The 22,824-nt window shown below is 53.3% G+C and overlaps 1 protein-coding gene across 2 annotated transcripts; it reads left to right on the top strand.

Moving 5' to 3' along the window:
* On the top strand, positions 335 to 22,824 carry CECR1 (cat eye syndrome chromosome region, candidate 1). 2 transcript variants are annotated; one of them, XM_005681043.3, is made up of 10 exons: positions 335 to 394; positions 2,961 to 3,287; positions 4,770 to 4,995; positions 6,317 to 6,527; positions 16,174 to 16,301; positions 17,604 to 17,694; positions 18,248 to 18,356; positions 21,096 to 21,253; positions 21,677 to 21,879; positions 22,083 to 22,824. In XM_005681043.3, exons 1-10 carry the CDS (start codon positions 340 to 342, stop codon positions 22,180 to 22,182), a joined length of 1,608 nt encoding a protein of 535 aa, XP_005681100.3. In that variant the 5' UTR covers positions 335 to 339; the 3' UTR covers positions 22,183 to 22,824. The 2 variants fall into 2 exon arrangements, with proteins under 2 accessions (XP_005681100.3, XP_005681102.2); XM_005681045.3 differs by lacking the exon at positions 335 to 394 and having other exon boundaries at positions 3,020 to 3,100.

Below are 22,824 nucleotides of genomic sequence, written 5' to 3'. Positions count from 1 at the left end.
CTTTTGTCACTTCTACTTTTTCACCCACTGTCCAGTGGGTTGGCCCATGCTTCACCCCATATTTCTGAGGAGGGACAATTCCCGACTTTCGTGAGCCAGTTCGAGTGCCTCCAGCCTGGGGGCACAGCCACTCATACCCCACCTACAAATGAGCATGACCCCCCTGCACGCTGACACACATACATAGCACACACCTGTGTGGCTCTCACATGGATGCTCACACACACAGAGAAACACATGTGTGCACACACAGATGCAGCAGGCCACACCCCACCCCCAGGCTGCAGGGAAGCGAAACCCTGCCCCAGGGAAGTGAAAGACTGTGAGCCCCGGCTTCCAATGGGCCTTTGTGGGAACGGAACCCACAGTCCTTTGTCTCTGGAGCTGTCCCAAGGTAACTGGGGTCCCTTGGGTGGGGCCTGGGGCCGAGCCGTGTAGGTGGCTGGGGGCACTAGGGACTCATCTGGGTGGGGGCCTGCCCTTGGGGTGATCCTGGGGGTGGGAGAGGCAGGGCAGCTGGGTTGCGCCTCTTGCCAAGGCCCTAGTTTGTGACTCAGGCTCACAGACGCACAAGTTCCTTCTTAGTCTGTGAACAAGCTGTTTTTGTAGCATTTTTCTGCGTCTTCTTCTAGAAGCGTAAGTGCCAGGCCCCAGAGGGAGGGGATGAGTGAGCACCTGGACGCGATGACTTTTCGTCCCGCTCCGTTGGGCTGCTCCTGACCAGCGCTGGACACACTTCCATCGCTGGAAGTGGGCCGGCTGGGAGGAGCCCTGGGTGCTGGCCACATGGATGCTGTGGGTTCCATGGGGAGGACGGAGTGGGAGGTTTGGGGGTGATGGCTCCTGTTTAATGTCACTGGGGGAGAGCGGATGAGGGGTGGGGTCCTGGGTGGAGGACATGGGTGGGATAAGACGGCTCTGTGATGGGGAGGGGTGTGCGAGGGGCAGCGTCACTGTCCCCTGCCTGGAGACTTCAGGTTCGGCAAATACTGTCACCTGGGGAGAGATCTGAGGACCCGGTGAAGAAGCAGGGATTTTCCCAAAGCCCCGCTCTCAGACTTGAGGTCCAGCCCTGCCACGCTGGGGTCTGATATAACCACTGAATAAACACCTAGAATAGTTGAAAGACGGCCCCGGAGAGGATCTTGGACAACGTGTCCTGATGATGCTCAAACTTTCAATTTAAAAAATATATATTTAATTAATTAATTAATTAATTTGTCTGGCTGCCTCTGGTCGTAGTTGCGGCGCCGGGGTCTCGATTACTGCATTTGAACTCTCAGTTCTTTAGTTGCGGCATGCACATTCTCACTTGCAGCCTGTGGTATCTAGCTCCCTGACCAGGGATTGAACCCAGGCCCCCCGCATGGGGAGTATGGCTTCTTATAAGTGTTTTATTCCACCTGAGCGAGGTTGACACACGATTCCCACTTTGAGAAGCACTGGTTTCACCCAGTTCACCCTTGCCTCAAGTGAGGAGACAGGCCCACAGACATGAAGCGACGAGCCCGACGTCTCACCAGGACGTGCTCATTTAGGGGTCATTTAGGTGCTGGGCCTGGGGTCTCCTCATTTACAGCCTCGATATTTCCTGGGAGAAAGGAGCATACCCTCAAGTATGCATTAGGAATTTCACATTTATGTGGTTCCAGGAGTCAGCCCAGGTCAGGGGCTGCCGGCAGACCCGACCGGGGAGCTCCTTGATTCTGCCCACAAGCCCCCGTGCACTGGCCACCCGGGCCAGCTGCTCTTTGGGAGCTGCCAGAGGCTTCAGTGCTCAGCTTCTGAGACATCGCTGTTGAGTGACTGTGCCGCAAGCTCAGCAAGTCTTGCACACCCAGCGGGGCAGATCTTCAGTTCTGGGATGATTTCTTTCTTTTTTTAAAAATATTTTTTCAAGGTCTTTATTGAATTTGTTACAATACTCTTTCTGTTGTATGTTTCGGTTGTTTGGCTACGCAGCATGTGGGATCTGAGCTCCCCGACCAGGGCTTGAACCTGCAACCCCTGCATTGGGAAGCGAAGACTTAACCACTAGGCTGCCAGGGGAGCCCCTGGGACAGTTTCTTATATTATTGATTCCCTTTTTCCTCCCATCTATTCTTTCTTTTTCCTTCTGAAATGTCTGTTTTTCGGGGTGTTGGGTTTCCTGAACCCAACATTCTCTGCCTTTTCTTCGCTCCTGTTTTGTCCTGCTTTCTAAAATCTTCTCTTCAGTTCCATCTTTTACTATTGCTGGCAAACACTTTACATGTCAGCACTCATGCTTTTAATTTCTGAAAGCTCTTTCCTGTTTTGTGTATTTTTCACACCGTGCTTTGCCTGTTTCGTAGACGCATGCGTCCTCGTTCCTGTAGGGAGGGTAGCTGTGGTTCTGGACTTCCTTTCATTTTTCTGTGCTAGTTCCTTCTCTGCGCTATTTTTTTAAGTTCCTTTCTCATGTTGTGGGCTTTCATCATAAGCCTCGCGACCTCCTGCTGTCTGGTTACTAAGTGAAAGTCGCTCAGTCGTGTCTGACTCTTTACGACCCCATGGACTGTACATTCCATGACATTCTCCAGGCCAGAATACTGGAGTGGGCTACTCTTCCCTTCTCTAGGGGATCTTCCTGACCCAGGGATTGAACCAGGGTTTCCTGCATTGCAGGCAGACTCTTTACGAGCTGAGCCACCAGGGTTATACTTGAAAGTGAAACCCAAACAGTCTATGGTGTCTTCCTCTGAATGTGAGCAGGGCTCGTTAAGGACGAGCTCCCATCTGGGAGCTTCATGACGAGTGTTTGTGCGGGGATACTGTCCTTGTGTGTCTTCAGGGGTCTCTTCTCCGGGGTCTTGGAGAAGAGTGTTTTGTATGCTGCCTCCTGGTAATCTATTGAACCTCCTCCGGCTTCAACACTTAGATCTGTACTTTTCTGTCCCCTCCCCACCTCAAGTCTACAGCTGAGTGATCTCCTCTTCCAGGCATCCTAGCATCAATGTCAGGGCGGCTGGCCCTGCCCTCCCTGCTGCTGGCTGTGGTCGTGTCTTCTTTCTGCCCGGCCATGTCCACGTCCGGAGATGAAACGCGAAACCAGCTGTTGACGAGAGAGAAGATGATGCGGGTAGGGGGGCAGTTGGTGCTGACGGGGGAGGAGGAGCTGGCCAACCAGAGGCTCAGGGCCCTCAAGGAGGCTGAGATGCGTGAGGCCCTGCGTACAGGGAGCATCCTGCCCAGCATGCACTTCTTCCAGGCCAAGAGCCTCATTGAGAAAAGCAAGGTGTTTAACATCCTGAAGAAGATGCCTAAAGGTAGGGGCCTGGAGGGGAGGGTTCTGGGGCCCTGGGGACTTGGAGGAACTAAATTGCAGCTGGCGGTTTCTCTTCTAGTGGAGTGCAAACTCCATGAGGGCCCTGTGTGCTCTTTCTCACTGGTGGACAGGGGGCAGGGGTCCACATGACTTCTGTCCATCCTGGAAACCAAAACCCTGGCTCTGAGGGGACTCAGTGTCAGACAGACAGGGAGGGGGCCTGGGTGTCACCAGGCATCCCTGGTGGGCCTGCAAGTTGTCCCCCACAAGAACCTCATCCTTCCTTTCATATGCTCTTCTAATCTTTCCAGGGGCCAAGTTACCAAACAGGATACATCCTAGACAAACACATTTCTCATAGTTCATTGCAACCATCCACTGGGGAAAAATGCACAACCTGAGAGTTGTGAGTTAAGTTTTATTTGGGGCCAAATGAAGACTATAGCATCTCAGATAATTCTAAGGAACTGCTCCAAAGAGGTGGCGGTGGGGGAGGGGGGCGGTTAGTACATATGCGATTTTGGTGAAGGGGAGTTCCTGCAATCAAGCACACATTTTTTGCAGGTTTCTGCTAGTCGCGTGTAGATTACTTCTAGTCACGAGGAGCAGATGTCACCATGAAGGATTTCAGTGCTTTTCTAGATATGAGGAGATGCAAGAAGTGGGTTCATAAGCTCATCTCCTGAAAATATCCAACTATCAGAAAGCTGTCCAGCCAGTTTTTCCTAGAGCACAGAGGGGCTGTTTTCTGCTCTTCACCCTGAACTTTCAGGGGTGTTGCAGGGCAACAGCCGCAGCAGCGCAGAATTTAATCCTTGTAGAAGTAGATGGAAAGTGCCAGTCTGTAGCTGAGACTGCTGCAGAAATGCGTCATCACTGTGAACAGGAAAGCACACACATAAACTGCAGTTTGCAGCTTGGAAGGACTTTTCTGTACTTTTTTTTTTTTTATTGTAGAAGTTAAAAAATGTAAAACCTGTGAGGTCGGTAAGGTCGCCTCACTGTTTAGGGAGGGAACATGGCAGAGCTCCTACAGTGTGACGCTTGTCATGAGGTGCGCGTCAAGGCCAGAGAGCAGAGGAGGAGAACACTGAGCCTCGAGTTGGGGTGAGGTCTGGAGGAAGCTGCTCGATGCTGACAGGAAGCAGGGAGCCAGCAGGCAGCGGATGGGGTGATGGGGAACCAGATGGGGGACTCGAGGATCCTGGGCAGACAGACTAGGAGCTCCTCTTCTTAAACCCCCTCACATAGCCACTTGAGGACTTCTTTGGAGGTCATACTCCTGACAGGAGCTGGAAGCCGGTCTTCTAACTCCGAGCCTGCCTGCTGCCTCTTGAATGAGACCACCCAGGGCCCCTCCTGGTGAGGGAGGGAATCAGAGAACCAGGAGGCTGGGGCCAGCTCTGAGCCGCAGAGGGAAACGGCCCTGGGTTCCCAGGAACTTCACCCCGTAGAAACCCTGCCCACCCACTCTCCCCCTCAGGGGCCGCACTTCACGTCCACGACTTCAGCATCACCAGCCCGGACTGGCTGGTGAAAAATGCCACATACAGACCCCACTGCTATTTTTGCTTCACCCGGAGGGGGACGCTGCAGTTCAGATTTGCTCATCCTACTCCCCCCACCCCGAAGCCGGCAGAATGTCCCCAGTGGGTTTTGCTGGAGAAGTTTCGAAAGGGGCTGCACAACGTCTCGGACTTTGACAACAGGTGGGTCTTGGTTTGCGAAGAGCTTGTCTCGCACCTGCACGGGTGGGGGTGGTGTGCGGTGTCCCTGTGCGACGGACCTTTCTAGAAACACTGACCTTAAAAAAATCAGGAGGCTTTTTCTCTTAACCGGACAGGATGCTTTGCTTCACCACAGTGTTCCACGCCTTTCCCATCCAAGGCAAGCTCCTGGTACGTGTAGACGCAATTTGATCAGCAACACTGCTGCTGTGTCTGGACCCTCAGCAAGGGTAGAGACAAGGAAATTCCCCATTCCCAGAGCCGAGAGGGTCCCAGGTGGATGAGATAGCCTGAAAACATAAGCAGCATCTTCCTAACAGACCTATAAAGAATTACTATAATAACTGTTCTAATCAGAGAACCATCTACAGAGGGCTTTCTGGAACTGTTTCCTTTATGAGTAAGAAAATGCTGCTCAGCCTGGGTAAGGAGGTTGCCCAAGGCCACACAGCTGGTGAACAAATGGCTGAACAGGGAAGTAACCCGTGTCTTGGGCTGCCAAGTCCACAGTCATTTCCGTCAGACCTCGAGGGTGAGCTTACTGGGGCCGCCCCAGTGGGATGCCAATGACAGTGACTTAAAGGAGAGAAATGTATTTTCTCACAGTTCTTGGAGCTGAAACTCCGAAATCAAGGTGTGAGCAGGTTTCTCTGAGGCCTCCATCCTGGGCTGGTGGCCAGCCATCTTCTCACTCTCTATGCAACCCTAGGGTCTAGGATGCTGGCCCTGTTCGTGCAGGTCTCTGCCCTTGGTGCTGGTGGTTTAGTCACACAGTCATGTCCGACTCTGTGCGACCCCATGGACTCCAGCCCGCCAGGCTCTTCTGTCCGTGGGATTCTCTGGGCAAGAATACTGGAGTGGGTTGCCATTTCCTTCTCCAGGGGATCTTCCCAACCCAGGGATCAAACCCTCGACTCCTGTGTCTCCTAGATTGGCAGGCAGATTCTTTACCACTGAGGCACCTGGGAAGCCAGCACCACCTCCTCCTGAAAGGCCCCATCTCCAAACACAGTTACACTGGGGATTCGGGTTCAACATATGAATTTGGGGGATGCAATTCAGTGCACGACACCCTCCAAGGCGAGCTTGACCTGGGATATTCGTTCTGTGGGGTCAGCCTGGCTAAGAGGTGGAAGGCAGCAGGTGGGCCTGATTAGGGTGTGTGTGTCCTGCCTGCTGTCTCCTGGGGAACAAGTGCAGGTCCTGGGGTGGAGGGCCTCCATCAGGGTGCCAGGGCAAGGGTCTTGCAGGGCTGGGGTGACGGCCTGTGGCAAGCCTCCCCCGATCCTCTGTGTCCTGACAGCCTGCTGAGAAATTTCACTCTGATGACCGAGAACCCCCAAGTGACTTACGCAGACCAGGATGCGATCTGGGCCAAGTTCAAGACCATCTTCTTTGTGCTGAGGGGCCTGGTGAGCTACGCACCCGTGTTCCGGGACTACCTGTCCCAGGGCCTGGAGGAGTTCTACCAGGACAACGTGCTCTACCTGGAGATCAGAGCCTCGCTGTACCCGGTGAGCCGTCTCTGCTCACCTCTGCTTGGGCCAGGCTCTGCTGTCACCCTGCAGAGTGACAGGGTGACACTGGCTCCCCACCCTGGTGCTCCGCAGCACCAAGCACTCCCAAGGGTCTGGTGCCTGACCAGGAGCCGTGTGAACGTGGAGCCCTGGAACGCACTGGGCTGGCCCTCACTGCCTGTCACCTCCCTTCCCCCGTGACCCCCACGTCCCAGCGCCCCCAGACACTCGGGGCCTGCTGGTGCCTGGACACCTAGCCCAGGACTCTGGGCAGTGCCTAGAGCCTGGATGTCCTCGACTGTCTGCTTTCCTGTCAAAGCGCGCTGCAGGGTGGTGGCCTCAGTGCAGGGACATTGAGCCAGCTGGTACATGGGCCTGGCTGCGTGTAGAGTGGGGGATGGGAAGTCCCTGGGGGTCGGTCTCTTCTGTGGGCAATAGAATGTCTGATTTGACTTTGAGGAAGGAAGGTCAAAGGGAAAGGAATGGAAAAGATTAAGAGGAGCCCAAAAATATCCCAAAGTGTTAAAGTACTAAAAAAAAAAAATCACTGAGTAGGACCTTGCATGTTGGCCAGTGGAAAAGGGTGACAGAGTCTCAGGTACATGAGCTGGACCGACCTCAGCTTTGCTGAGGGGTCTCGGGCTCCAGGCTGGGGGCAGGGTGGGCGTCCCATGAGGAGCCCAGTGGAGCCAAGTACAGCCGAGAGAGGATGCTCCTGGTGGGTCTTTGAAGAAGACTTCTGGGAGGAGGCGGGGTTGGGGTGTCCTAGGTACTGACTGACTCCCTCTGGGGGACTCACAGGAGTGTGAATGCTTTGTAGTGCAGGGGAGCAGCTCACCCTCAAGTTGTCCCTCGGCCTTTGGGTTATTTTGAGCAGAAATAGACAAGGCCCATAGGACTCAGGAAGAGCCTTTGACCTTCCCCCTAAGTAAAAAATAGCACTTTTATTTTTTTACCCATTTTTGGTTGCGCTGGGTCTTCGTTGCTGGCCGGGTTTTTCTCCAGTTGTGGTGAACAGAAGCGGTCTTTCGTTGTGGTGTGCGGGCTTCTCACTGCAGTGGCTTCTCTTGTTGCGGACACAGGCTGTAGGTGTGCAGGCTTCAGTGGCTGGAGCTCCTGGGCTCTAGGGCAGAGGCTCAGTAGTTGTGATGGATGGACTTAGTTGCTTCATGGCATGCGGAATCTTCCCAGACCAGGGAAGAGAGACCCATGTCTTCTGCGGTGACAAGTAGAGTCTTATCCACTGCACCACCAGGGAGGTCCTCCTCTAAGTTCTTAAAGAACCTAGATGAAGGGCCCATTCCCAGAACAGAGCTGTCACCAGTCTCTGCAGAGAACACGGCAGGTGTGGTACAGAGACTTCAGGGCCTGAGACCAGAGTCCTCTCTGTCCCTTGTCCCTGCGTTCACCAAACACTTGCTGTTTATCACCCCGTGAATTGCCTTCTTCCCCTTTGAAGTCCCAAACTCCCACCCCTAACACCCTCTTTGTCTTGAGCTGAAGACGGTATTTAAGGCGAGGGCTTCAGCCATTTGGGTGAGTGGCTCCCTATTCCTGGGTCTCTCCCACATACAGATGTTATGAAGCTTATGCTTAATTTTCTCCTGTTAATCTGTCTCATGTCAGCTTAATTCTTAGACCAGTCAGAAGAACCTAGAAGGGTAGAGGGAAATGCCACCCCCACTCCCCATCTACCCTGTCTCCCCACCCCCACCTGCCCTCCACCCTCCACCCTCCTTGACAGCTGGCCAGTTGCCTAGGTGGCCCCAGGCTGCCAGTTCAGAAACCCTGGCAGAAGGTGAGAACCCTTATCCATCAGTCAGTCCCCGGATCTCTGCCTGCAGGGCTTTTGAAAGCAGGAGTGGTAAGAGTCTTTTTTTCTAGTTTCTAAAATTAGGTCAGCAGGAGAAAATATTTGTGGAGCTGGTTCCTGGGGCTTAGAGCCTCTGGGCCGGTGAAGTTGGTAGAGCTCTGGGCTTGTTAATCCTTTTCCTCCCAGAGATGGTGTCTGTTTTCCTGTGTCTCTGTCTGTTGTGTCATAAGGAGGAACACCTTTGGCATTATGCCTTTTCCTTTTTTCTCTTTCTGTTTTGAGAATTTAGCTTCAGGACCAGTGAGAAAACTCGCCCTGGTCCTGCCATCCAGAAGGTGCAGGCACCAGGGCATTTGGTGGCCGGTCGGATCCAGTGGGATTCTGGGCTGTCACTGCTGGTGGGAAGCACATAATCGTGCCGGCTCCCAGGAGGGCTTATCACAAGGGGTCTCCATCCATGGGGGACTCTGTCATCTCAGCCTTCACTACAGTCTCTGCTTTTTCAGACCACCTTGGGGGAGTGAACTCTCTGGATCTGGTGTGGCCATGTTCTTTGCCCTCTCCCGTGACACCTCTTGTTCATGGCTAAGCCACGGAAAGCCTGATTGGTGTGTGTTGGTGTTAAGATCCTCCCGTCCACGGTGGACACTTTGAACTGGAAAAACTTCTAAATTGGTAGATTTTTTTAAGTGACCTCTCTTTGTAAACACCTGTCTTATTGGTACCAATGTTAAGACCAAAAGGTGGAAACAAAGAAATGTAACCTTAACTTAAACAAATGGAATGGTTTGAGAAGCATAATGGAATGGGTCTTTCAGATGCTGATAAAGACGTTCTGTTAATTAGCAAGCCAGTGGGAAGAAGGGCCCTGGAGAAAGGGAAGGGGAAGAGGGGAGCTGTTATGGACTCTTCCCAACAAGGTGGACAATTGTAAAGGGTCACGGGGCGCGGGAAACCACAGGACTGGTCACAGCAGCGGGGGAAACTTCAGATGGTTGTTAAGAAATGGGATGAGAACAGTGGACATTGATGGGATTAAAACAGGTTTTGATACAGCACTCCCTGAAAGGGCCCCAAACAAGTCCTCCTCCATCTTTACCCCAGTTTGGAGAAATTTAAAAGCCAGAATGCAGAGATGATAGCCAGTAAGCCGACCCACGATGACCAAGGGCAACAGAGGCTGTTTAACCAAGTTAAAGCTTGACAGGAAGGCTTGGGTCTCTGGGCTGGATCCCTGGCCAGGGACCTAAAGCCGTTTGCAAAGACGAGTGGAGGGAAGTTCCCCCAACTCCTCAAAGCTGGGGCCCCATGAGTTGCGACACCAAAGCCACTAGTGGAGCTGACTAGGGGTGTGAGGGTAGACGAGGTTATAAAGGTCAGAATGTTGGAGCGAGTGTTTGATGGGAACGGCTGTGATATTCAGCTGACAGTTTCCAGACTGTCTGCCCATTCACCCAAATTACTGAGTAAACTAAGGGCTCGGGGACTGACTCCAAGGGCAGTATTTCAGTTTTGTTACCAAATGCCATAGTCGTTGTAGGCTCAGAAATTCTACTGTTTGTACACCCAGAAGTAAAAAGGCTCCAGAGACTGACGTACATTGACCAAGGTCGTGAGTGACAGATGTACACACAAGAAAGTCAGAATACAGTCTTCAGAGAAAATTGTCAATTAGACCGGACATGTAGGCTTCCTGATTGGTAAATTCTCTCTGGAAGGCAAATCTGTTTCTTTTAAATGGAAATATAGTTGGTTTACAGTATTGTTCTGGTCTCTGTTGTACAGTGAAGTGACTGCATTTTACACACATCCATTCTGTTTTAAATACTCATTTCCACCATAGGTTATCCTAGGAGATCGAATATAGGTTCCTGGGCTATACAGTAGGATCTTGTTGTTTATCAGTGTTATATATAATAGTTTACACCTGCTAGTCCCAGAGCCCCAGCCATTCGCTCTTTCCAAGCCTCCTTAGCAACCACACGTCTCATCTCTGTGTCTGTGCGTCTGCTTCAGTTTTGTAGACAGGTTCATTTGGGTCATATTTTAGATTCTACATCTGAGTGATATCATTTGATATTTCTCTTTCTGACTCACTTCACTTAGTATGCTAATCTCTAGTTATACCCATGTGCTGCAGCAAATGGCATTTCATTCTTTTTAACAGCTGAGGGATATTCCGTCATATATATACCCCACATCTTCTTTATCCATTCATATGTCGATGGGCATTTAGGGTTCTTCCAATCTGGGCAACTGTAAATAATGCTGCTATGAACATAGGGGTGTATGTATCTTTCTGAATTAGTTTTGTCTGGATATATGCCCAGGAGTGGGATTGTAGGATCATATGGTAGCTCTATGTTCAGTGTTTTGAGGAACCTCCGTGCTGTTCTCCACAGAGGCTGTACCAACTTGCATTCCCACCAATAGCGTAGGAAGATTCCCTTCTCTCCATGTCCTCTCCAGTGTTTATTATTTGTAGACTTTTTAGTGACAGCCTTTCTGACCGGTGTGAAGTGATACCTCACTGTGGTTTTCGTTTGCATTTCTCTAATAACGAGTGATGTTGAGCATCTTTTCATGTACCTACTGGCCATCTGTATGTCTTCTTTGGGGAAATGTCTATCAAGGTCATCTGCTTATTTTTCTATAGTTTTTTTCTTGCTGGATTGTATGAGCCGTTTGCATATTTTGGAAATTAAACCCTTGTCTACTTCATCATTTGCAAATATTTTCTCCCGTTCCATAGGCTGACTTTTCAGTTTTTTAATGGTTTACTTTGCTGTGAAAACCTTGTAAGTTTGATTAGGTACTATTTGTTTATTTTTATTTCTATTGCCTTGGGTTGAAGGCAAAGCTTTTAAAATTTTTTTAATTTATCTATTTTTGGCTATGCTACGTCTTTGTTGCCACAAGTGGGCTTTCTCTAGGTGTGGTGAGCAGTTGCTACCTTCTAATTTGCCGTGCAAGCACCTCTCATCATGGTGGGTTCTCTTATTGCAGAGCACGACCTCTAGAGTTTGGGCCCAGTAGTTGTGGCCCAGAGCTTAGTTGCCCCATGGAGCATAAAACCTTCCCAGACCAGGGATCAAACCCGTGTCCCCTGCATTGGCAGGCGGATTCTCAACTACTGGACCACCAGGGACGTCTGAAGGCAAATCTTAACGTATACTGAAGCCAAACTATCTGATATTTTTCTCCTTCAGAATCTGATAAATTTTTAAATCCTGGGTGGGATCCCTAAAGGGACTCTATTGCCCTAGTGTGACTGGCTGAGTTGGCAGACCCTGTCGTGGAGGCTGATTCTGCCCTGAGGACCAGTCATTCCAGAGTCAGGGCCCCTCCCCCCCACGCTCCAGTTCTCTACTCTCCTGTGCATCCTGGACTGGCCCCCTTTCCCTTGGGAATGTTCATCCTCCTCCAGGTCATCCCAGGTGAGGGTGGGCATCTCTACCAGAATCTGGTGTGTGTTTGATGGTTTAATGCTGAGCACAAACTTTTGTTCCTACTTCTGATTCTTGGGATGTGGGAGTGGGACTGACCTTGCCCCCAGGAGAACCTTTGCCAGCCTTGTGAACAGAGTCAATAAATACAAATGCTCCTTTCAACAGAAAAGAGAGAGTCCAGTCCACCTTCCACTAGGAGAAGAATTTTGGAAAGAGGTGAGCTGGCCTAGGGCTGGCCTGTGAGGGGCGGAGGACAGGGCAGCTCCCAGAGCCATCATGCCCAGTGTGCCCTGAAACCCCATCTCTTCCTCTAGCCCCGGCTCCCCACCTCCAGTCCATCTCCTCCGGAGTCTGGCTCAAGCCCCGCCTCCCCCTCCCCCTTCCTGGAACGGGCTTCCTCCCAGCTCTGGAGCCCCAGTTAGACTGTGAGTCATTCCAGACCACCTCCCCCTACCCAGGTCTTCCAGAAGCCCCAGGAGTGGTCATCACACTCAGGAGTGGTGGGTGTACATGGGACTAATCTGGAGGCTCTCTTTGGCCCCCGACCTCCCAGGATCCCAAATCTGAGGTCTTGAGTGGGGCCAGGAAGCAGCCCATTTAATTAGCCAGCCACCCCTGCCCCCACCCTGAGGTTCTGATTCAGGCTGTCTGACCCAGACCACACTCTGAGACCTTTTCCAAGGGCTTCATCTCATCTGAGCCTCACAACCTGCAAGTTACCACCGTGGGAATGAGGTGGGGAAGGGTCGAGGGGCCTGGCCCAGGCCACGTGGGCAGTGAGCAGGGACTGGGCTTTGAGACTTGCGGGTCCACACTGCATCTCAAGAGATGCTCCCTGAGGGGGTCCGGCCTGGGGGTCGCTTCCTGTGGTCACATCCTGCCGGCTTTCTCAGAGTAGGGAGTGGGAGGAGGCCTCCACACAGGGAGGGGCCTTGGGCCCCGAGGGGGAGGGGAAGAGGGGAGAGATGGCGGGGAGAAAGGGTCTAAGCCTGTGGAGGGCATCTGGGGAAGTTGCTGAGGAATTGCATGGAGGGTCGGCTTCCTCACCCCTCCCCCTCATGCCACGCCCCCTGGGGACAACTGGCTCCGGGGTATCCCCTGAGGAGCCGCCCAGCTCCCCTCTCCCAACCCCCTCTGGATCCAGCCAGGATTCCTAGAAGGTGGAGGCCCAGGGGCATGGGATCTGCCCATGGTTCTGGCCTGACCCGGGAACAAAGGCCCCTTGGTGTGGAGAGTCTCGGGCTGACGCCCCCGTTCCCCAGAGTAGGGGAGCCATCAGCACATTGCCAACCCAGACGTCTGCCCTGGAATTCTCTGCTGAGCGCCGGCCTGCCCTCACTGCTCGTGGGGCTAATTCAGGGCCTGGGACGAGGTTTGACGGACCAGGCCGCCGGCCCAGCCTCCTATTGTGTCACTAAAGCCCCATCACAAAGGCCACTCGTCCTTAGCAACAGTTGCTAGGCGGGTCTGATCTCCCTGGGCCCCATCCCCGCCCCCACGGCCGGAATCGGAGGCTCCAACTGGATCGGGTCAGCCTTCCGAGCGGAGCTCCCAGGGGTTTATCCTCGGCCCTGACCCGTGGGCGGTCTTGCGGTTGGGGGGACATGCCTGGGAGCCCAGGATGGTCGTTCCCAGACACCTTGGATGCTGTCAGTGGTGTGACCAGCGGTCCTAGCGCTCCCCCTATCCACCCCCTGGGTTTTGTCCTGGATTCTCAGCAGACTGCTTCCCTAGGAACTCCACCTGGCTTTTGCTGTAGTGACGGTGTTTCAGGTCATTGCTGCTGCCCTGGGGAACCCTGACGGCAGCACCTTCTACGATGTTATTCTGTGACTGTGCTCCTCACAAGACTGTGAAACCTAGAGGCCCAAGATACAGGAGAATCACCTGGGCAAGGTTTTAAAAAACCACCTTCTACCCCAGGGAATCTGATTTACTTAACCCAGGGTAGGACCCAGGCATGTTCTTCTCCCTGGGTGGCTGGAGACTTTGAGACCACCCCCCACCATGCCTCCAGGTAAACTCTACCACCCCCACCCCTCACTCCAGCCTGGGAGCAGGTGCGAGTTTCTTATCCTTTCTAAACATCAAAATCCTCATCTCTAAAATGTGTACTAGGGGAGTGTGTGTACTAAGTCTCTGCAGTCGTGTCCGACTCTTTGCAACTCCATGGACTGTAGCCTGCTAGGCCCCTCTGTCCATGGGATTCTCCGGCAAGAATACTGGAGTGGGTTGTCATTTCCTCCTCCAGAAGATCTTCCGGACCCTAGGGATTCAAATTTTCGACCCCTTCTGATCCCTAGAGCCTGTGCTCTACAACAAGAGAAGCCAGCACCCTGAGAAGCCCCTGTACCGCAACTCGAGAGTGGCTCCCACTCTCAGCAGCTAGAGAAATGCCCGCGCAGCAACAAGGACACAGCATCGCCAAAAATAAATGCATAAATACAATTTCTTGTAGTGACCATGTTTCACGCCACTGCTGGATTCTAGGGATCGAATTCGGATCTCCTGCACTGCAGGCAGATTCTTTACCGCCTGAGCCAGCAGGGTTCTTCGTCTCTAAAATGAGACCCAGCTGACAGTGCAATGCCTGGCGAACAGGAGACGCTCCATCGGTGCTTATTCAGAGAGTCAGGCTGTCCAGGTGAAAGCTGTCTGCATCTCCAGTCGAATGTCTGGGCCATAGTTTCTGGTTTGACACAAACAGATTGTGTGACCTCGAGCAATTCTGATCCCAAATGTCCCTTTGTTCCTTCAGCTTCATATTCTCTAATTCCATGATATCATAGACAGTAGAAATTCGTAATCTTACACTGGTTTATGAAAGTTGTATGTAGTTTGAATAACTACCCTACAAATTTACAGTTCCTCAATTAAACTATAGTTAAGGCTTGAGATAATCTGAATTGAATCCAATGTTTGTTTTTTTGTTTTTTAATGTGGACCATTTTTTTTTTAAGATTTAATTGAATTTGTTTCAACATTGCTTCTGTTTTATGTTTTGGTTTGGTTTTGGGGCCACAAGTCATGTGGGATCTTAGCTCCCTGACCAGGGATCGATCATCCCTTCACCTTCTGCACTGGAAGACGAAGTCTTAACCACTAGACTGCCAGGAAAGTCCCAGAGGCCAACATTTTTCTTCTTTTAACCCTTTTACTAAATCACTTCGCTTTAAGAAATTGTGTTTGTTTATTTAGTTTTGGCAGTGCTGGGTCTTTGTTGCTGGCTTTTCTCTAGCTGCTGAGAGTGGGAGCCACTCTAGTTGCCGTACAGGGGCTTCTCATTGCGGTGGCTTCTCGTTGAAGAGTGCAGGCTCTAGGCATTCGGGCTTCGGGCTTAGTCACTCCACAATGTTCCGTTCTTGGGGACTGCAAATTAAACTTGCAAAAGCCACATTAACAGGAGGAAAGGCATAGCAATTTTATTTGATGCTAATGTTTTAACTTTATGTACATGGACATCTTCATGGAAAAGAAGTGAAGACCCAAAGAAGTGGGTAGGCCAGGTTCTTATACACTATTTTAACAAACGGTGATAAATTGTGGAGAAGCAGGAAGATGAAGGAAAGGGGGTTTGGCTTCTAGGAGTAGCAACTCGTGGGATGGTCAGTGTATGGGGGAACTAATAGAAGATAGGGGCTGTTTTCTCAGGTTTGTTCAGACCCAGCTTGGTGCCCCGTTGCTGTCTCTGCTGGTGAGGGTGGGTGTCTCTCCTTCTGGAATAGGAGCTGGAAGGCGGTGACTTCCGGACAGAAATATACGTCCTGCTCTGAGGCAGACGGGCGGGCACGGAGATCTGTTTGCCTTTGTGCTTCTTATTTGCCTTTAGCTCAAAATAGTCCTGCAAAAAGTGATAGGTTTTGGGGGTGGCACATTCTGATACCCTTCAGGACTCCCAGAGATGGAGAAGCAAAAAGCCTGCTCTCCTCCACTGTGTTTTTTTTACTCTGTCAGACCTACTATGCATCCCTGGATCTTCCCACTCTGCCCCTGGCCATGTCACCTTGGTGTCCTTAGTGGCTTGGCTACCTCAGGGTCCCCCGCCTGTGGGTGGGAGAGTGGGGAAATGAAGAGGGTCCTCAGACCACTCTTTCCGGCTGGCGTCCTGTCCTCAGCTGGCCTGCTGCTCATTTGCTGCACAAATACGTCCTGAGTACCGACTGCTTGCCAGATACTGTTCTGGGTGGAAGGACCCAGGCCTGAATGAGAAGTAGACATCCATCCCAGCCTCATAGTACCAAGAGCATCATCCCATTCAGGGCTGGGACTTCTGGTCAACCTCAGAGGCTGTCAACCAGGCTCTGGAGATTGTTGGCAGTTGGGAATGGAGTTCTGCCTTGCTCACCTCTGACATCCGGCTGGGACCCTGCTTCCCTCACAGGTGTATGAACTGGATGGGACGGTCTACAGCCAAGAGTGGTTGGTGAGGACTTATGAAGAAGTGGCTCATAATTTTGCAAAAACGCATCCTGGGTTTATTGGAATCAAACTCATTTTTTCAGATAACAGGTGAGAGTGAGTGAAGCTGAGTCTGGAGGAACTGAGAAGACGGGCTGTGGGCAAAGCCATGGGGATGGGAGGGGATGGGACAGGAGGAGAAAGGGGTGAGGAGGGGCAGGGAGGCTGTGGCCAGGGGCAGAGACCACCCCCCCCACCACCGCCCTGCCGCCCAGGGTCTAAGCACTGCGGGCTCCATGTGCCATGGAATTCCATGATGTGTCCCACCCTGGCCTGGGTGGTCAGTTATGGGGTTAGTGTTTTTCCCTGCATGTTCCGATGATTTTGTTTCAATCTGTGGCTGGGTTCTGCCTCACAGCAGCCCCATCTGTATGGCATGCTCACACACTGCGAAGGCAGACCCACCCTTGCTCCAAGCAAGGGCAGAAAGCCTATAGGAATTCACCTGACTTTGCCAAGAAAGAGTCTCCCTCTTGTTGAGGGGCAGTCAGTCTGGATAGACTGTGCCATGTCCAGCTAGGTGGCTGGGGAGGGGCAGGCACCCTACTTGCTAAGCCATAGGAGGTGGGAGGGCAATCAGACCTCCCTGGAGCCCCTCGCCTCCTGGTGAGACCTGGGGCCGCTGAAGCTGGTGGGCCAGGGTGGAGCTGGCAGTAGTGGATGGTGAAGGCTCCCTGGGGGCTGGTGGCAGGACCTCCAGGGCAGGACTTCAGTGCCAGCTGCTGTGGGTGCAGGGATGGATGGGCAGGTGTTGGGGGCGCAGAGCTAGGGATCAGAGTGGGTGGGCCAACACCTTCCCCCATCATGGGCCTGCACCTTTTCTCTTGGTGCTCCTGTGGCGATGCTCTTGCCTGGTCCCTGGCCTGGGCTGGAAAGGAGAGAGCTTTGTGGGAGAGGAGGCAGCCTGGTCATCTGGTTTCCGGAGCACTCTGGCCTTTTTGACTGAATCAGGGGCCAGGCCCAGGTGCCCCACAGGGACCGGGTGGCCGTGGCGTTTCACAGGTGCCCAGAGAGCAGAGAGCTGGACGCTTCCAGGACCATCTCTCAGGGACGCAGGGCAGGTTTCGATCACGACCAGTTTTCTTCATCCAAATGCAGATGAGCAAAACTTGCCTTGTGGGCCCCTATCCCACTGGCTTTCCAGAGACTTGGGTCCCTCTGGTGCAGCCAGAGTCCTCGACAGGAATGGATTTGGGCAAAATTTCTGTGTTTAAGAGGGACTCGGCAGCCTGGATGGAGTAGGGTCATGTGCAGTTGTGCCGAGGGTTTGAGACGTGGCAGCTGGGAGCCCTGGATGTGGTCAACCGTCCACTTGGGAGCTGATGCCTGTGTTTCTCTCTGTCTCTCCCACAGAACCAAAAACGAGTCCCTCATCAAGAAATCCATCCAGACAGCCATGGGTCTTCGAGTCAAGTTCCCTGGGATAGTGGCGGGGTTTGACCTGGTAATGGGTGCAGCATGAAGCTCCCAGGGAAAGACTGGGAGGCACTGTTGAGACCCTCCCTTGGGGTCTTGGGGGGTGAAGGGAGAGCAGAAGAGGTCAGAAGAAGGCAGGAAAGGATAAGTCCCGAACAGGAAGGGCCACGAGGAGGGGCTGCCCTACTCCCCGGTCTCCACACTGGGCATGACACCTGGCTCTTCAACCTGCAGCCCAGGGTGGGTGTCTGGAAGCTGAGGTGTGTCTGTACATCTTACCCAAGAGAGCTCACGCTCTTGCTCTCAGACCCACTGGGGCCCCGGAGCGGATCTCAAGGGCTTGTTTCTCTGGACCAGGGTGTCCTCCTGGGGTCCTTGGGGGCTGCTCATAGGCCAGCCTCCCCCAGATAAGGCGGGTGGTTATATCAGGGCCACACAGCTCTCTTTTCTTCCCCAGTCCTGCTACTGGTCTCTCTTTATGGCCGTGACAGAGGCCTTGGCAGTGGTGGCAGGTCCAGGGCACTCTAGCAAGGCGAGGTAGGGGGCCGACAGGCACCCCACGTGCCTGCTCTGTCCTGCAGGTGGGGCGCGAGGACACGGGCCACACCCTGTATGACTACAGGGAGGCTTTGATGATTCCGGCCACTCAGGGCGTTCATCTGCCTTACTTCTTCCACGCGGGAGAGACTGGTGAGCTTGCGACACCGTCGGGCACAGGGCTGATGGGCAGGGCCCCCTCAACATCTCCGAGGCCGCAGATAGGACCCCGGCCGGTGGAGCGACAGCCCCATAGCGGCTCATGGCGCGTGGCCGCTTCACGCACATTGTTGAGTCTATGCTGGTAGCAGCGCCCAGAGAAGGGGGCATGGTGGTGCTGGGGCAGCTGCGCTTCACACGCCTTACCCGGGGCTCTCACCTGGTCCTGCCAGGAGGGCACCCCACCCCAATCTCCAGGCGAGGAGCCCGAGGCTCCAGCCAAACAGGGTGACTGGTGCACGAGAAGGAGCTGGGAACCCTTTCTGATGATGTCAATTTCATAACGAGCAAACCCTGCTTTCGAGGTGGACTCATGTGCAAAGTCAAACCGTGGGAGGTTGGGGGAGAGGGACCAGCAGGCCAGTTCGGTGACTGGGAGGCACTGTCCACCCCCACCAGACTGAGGGGGTGCTGCCTGTCCACGTCCATCGGGCTGAGGTGGGGAACCTTAGTCTGCACCCACCCGGGTGAGGGGGCCCAGCTCTGCTCAAGCAGCCTGGCTGCCCTTGTTTTTGAACTGCCATCTGCCCAGCCAGGTCTCTGTCCCTCAAAGCTCTGTCCGTGGGCTCACTGGTCATTGTTCAGCCTCCAGATGCTCCTCAAAACATGTAAACCCTCAGCAGAAGCAGCAGGTCGCGGCTGCAACGTCAGATCTCAGGGAAGATTTGGGGGGCTTAGACCTGCTGCACTGCACCCCTCAGAGCATCCGAGGCTCCGGCCACCTGAGAGGACCAAGGAGCCAAGGGCAGAGTCAGGATTTCACAGCCAGGCTGAAACCTGGCATCTCACAGCGGCTCCAAAGTAAGGGTTCCCGCACATTAATCTCTTTTTCTGGACATTTCAAGTCCATTTGGAGCCAATTTAGATCAAAGCTGTTCTAGGAGATGTAGAGAAGGGTGTGTGGGGGATGGGAAGCTGGGATGGGTCAGGGCAGGCAGGGGACGTGGCAGTTGTTACCCTTGAAGGCCCTGAGGTTTGGTTGGGAAACCACAGTCATCTCTGAAATAAACTCAATGCTACGACATGGACCTAGGAGAAGATTTTGCCAGGACTTGAATATTTAATGGGCTTCCCAGGAGGCGCCAATACTTTGGCTGTCTGATGTGAAGAGTGGACTCATTGGAGAAGACTCTGAAGCTGGGAAAGATTGAGGATAGGAAGAGAAGGGGATAACAGGATGAGATGGTTGGATGGCATCACTGACTCAATGCACATGAGTTTGAGCAAAGTCCAGGAGATAGTGAAGGACAGGGAAGCCTGGTGTGCTGCAGTCCTTGGAGGTCGCAAAGAGTTGGACACAACTGAGCAACTGAACAAAATCCAGGTGGCTTAGCAGGTGAAAAATCCACCTGCAATGCAGGAGACCTAGTGTTCGATTCCTGGGTCGGGAAGATGCTCTAGAGGAGGGCACGGCAGCCCACTCCGGTACTCTTGCCTGGAGAATCCCACGGACAGAGGAGCCTGGTAGGCTACAGTCCATGAGGTTGCAAAGAGTCAGACATGAGTGAGTGACCCAGCATGCACCTTTAAAAAAAAAAAAAAGAAAAGGAAAACATCTTTGAAAAGAAAGTGTTAGGAAACCAGTGAAAATTCTTCTAAAGCACATGCTCTTACCAGCATTGGGAATTCTTGGGCTTCGTTCCCAAGAGAAACATGGAATTTTCACATTTCACATGTGGGTCAGTTAGGATGCTTTTGGTGTCCAGTAATGGGGCCCACAAACCCTGTAGGCCCTGCTTTCAGGTCTGCTGTGATCGTTCACGGAAGCAACCTTGCCGTCCTCCTGGGCCTGGGATCTCTCCCCATTTAGTCACAGATAGTGAAGTCACATCTGGGTGTGACCACATCCAATGAAGCCAAAAAACAGCTGCTTCCTCCAGGGCAACTCCCTGAATGGGAGAGGAGCGGGAGCTGCAGGAGCCCTCCACCCCATCCCAGGCTGCTGGGAAGGCTGGCGGAGTCAGAACAGTCTTCTCACCCCTAACCAGGAGGCCCTGCCAGTGGGAAGGTCCAGCGGGGTGGCTTGTTCCTGCTGGCCGTGGCTACCTTGCCATGGGTTGTCCCAGGAGTTTTGTTAAAGACGGAAGTTAAAGTAAGTGCAGATAGTGCAAATCGTTACAGTGATAGTCTGCAGCACACTGTAAAGATCTTACACATGAAATTCCAAGAGAGCAGTTTCTAGAAACAAACGTAAGATGGAAAGAAACAATATGGGGAAAACAGGGGCAGGGAATTCCCTGGTGGTCCAGTGGTTGGCGGGGGGGGTCTGTGCTTCCACTGCAGGTTTGATCCTTGATTAGGGAACGGAGATCTCGCGTGCCACCTGGTTCGGCCGGAAAAAAAAAAAAAGAATACGGACTATGGGTCAAGCAGACCAAGACTTGAAGCCCACTTTTTCTGCTCTCTACGTGAGCAGAGCCTCTTCCCTTAGCCTATAAAGCCTGTGTGGGTTTCCGGGTTTCCGCTTCCTCACCTGTTACGCACGTACACACACACATAGGTATACACAGGCGGGCCGTACACCCTCCTGCAGTGTTGTCAGTAGGAAAAGTGTGTGCACATTTGTGTTAATGTTCATTTCTCTTCCTTTTCCTGCCTGGGAACTCTGGGGCCTTCACCTGCCGAAGGTCTGGGGTCCTATTCATTCTACTGAAGACCCCTCTCTATTCCCAGATTTGGAGGGAACTCCTGTAGACAGAAATCTTCTGGATGCTGTGATACTGAACTCAACCCGGATCGGCCATGGGTTTGCTTTGAGCAAGCACCCGGCAGTCTTAGCTGAAGCTTGGAAGAAGGATATCCCCATTGAAGTCTGTCCCATCTCCAACCAGGTACCGGCCTCCCCAGCCTCCCTCCCTGTGGTTGCTCCGTGACGCCCTTGTTCTCTGTGTCCTTCCACTCTCTCTCTCTCACTAGCATTCATGAAGTTTTTTAGGAATGGCCTCTGCCTAAAATGTTCCCGGTAATGAGGGTCCCCAGTGGGACAGGACCATGGGCAAAGCTGTAGACAGAGCTAAAGATGCCCTGGGGGGCATGCAGGGGGGAATGTGGGATCCCCCACTGCCACATGGCTCCTCAGGGCTCTGTGCTCAGGACAGCGGCTCAAGCTGGGCCAGGGGAGACCAGATGTTTGAGTAGGACTGGCTCTTCCTGCATAGGACTTTGCCCAGAGTTGTCCTGATGCCTGGAACAACACAGTCTCACCTCCCTCGTGACGACTCCTCAAGGATCCACGCTTGTCTCTGCCCGAGCAGGTCCTGAAGCTGGTGTCCGACCTGAGAAACCACCCCGCCGCCGTCATGATGGCTGCTGGGTACCCCATGGTGATCAGCTCAGACGACCCCTCAGCCTTCGGGGCCAGAGGCCTGTCCTACGATTTCTACGAGGCCTTCATGGGCATCGGTGGGATGTCGGCCGACCTGAGGACGCTCAAACAACTGGCCATCAACTCCATCAGGTGAGTCTGCCGTGCGATCCACTCCACCACCGCCTGAGTCCACCGCTCTGAGGCGTGGGCAGAGGTCCAGAAGGTTCCCGTGAGCTTCTCTGCCTCTTATGCCGTTACTACTCTTGGACTGGGGACATGGAGCCCTGCCAACACCCGAGGTCCCCTCCTGCCCCCTCCCCATGCTGACCTGGGCATCCTGCCCCCACCAACAGGTACAGCGCCCTGTCGGAGACCATGAAGAAGTCTGCCATGGAGACCTGGGAGGAGAGGTGGCAGAAGTTTGTAGCTGGGCTGGCCAGGGGCCCCAAGTGAGGGGACAGCTGTCTGTCACCCTCCACCTCTGCTTCCCTCCTCCCAATGGTCCAGAATCCAGGGAAGTCACCTCCGTTTGTCCATCAGGCCGCTGTGACTCTGGCCTGACTCACATGAGCCCCTAATTCATCTCCCTCTTCTCTTTGCCCTCTCCAGCTCATTTTCCCCAGAGCAGTGATTGTTTCAAGTTAAATTAAACCAGGGTACTCCACTGTGACAATTCAGAGCACTTAGAACTCGCCCTCCTCCACCAAGCTCCCACCGGGCTCCCAGCATCCTGTGAACAGGGGTCTCTCCCATGTCATCCCACCCCAGGCCCCCAAGCACACTGGCCTCTGGCCTTAGGCCCCTCCTGGCCCTCTCAGCTGGGAATGCTGTTTCTCCCCACTTCCGTCTGCTGCCTCCTGTCACCCTCAGGGTTCGTTTCAGGTCCTAGTCTCAGAAAGACTTGTCCCTTGGGGCACCTTGCTCGCTCCCTCCTGACTTCACCCGATGTGTCATTACGGATTTATTTCTGCGCGGCCTCCCTCCCCCAGACCTTCAGCTGCACAGGCACTCGTGGCCAGTTCACGTCCAGTGCGAGCCAGGAGCCCAGCCTGCCCCTTGCCTGGTTGGCCCTCAATAAATGTTGTGTTGCAAGAA

Source organism: Capra hircus, chromosome 5 (genome assembly GCF_001704415.2).
Source record: "Capra hircus breed San Clemente chromosome 5, ASM170441v1, whole genome shotgun sequence".
NCBI lineage: Eukaryota > Metazoa > Chordata > Mammalia > Artiodactyla > Bovidae > Capra > Capra hircus.
Note: the sequence above shows the minus strand (reverse complement) of the source record. Positions and strands in the feature narration are given on the sequence as shown.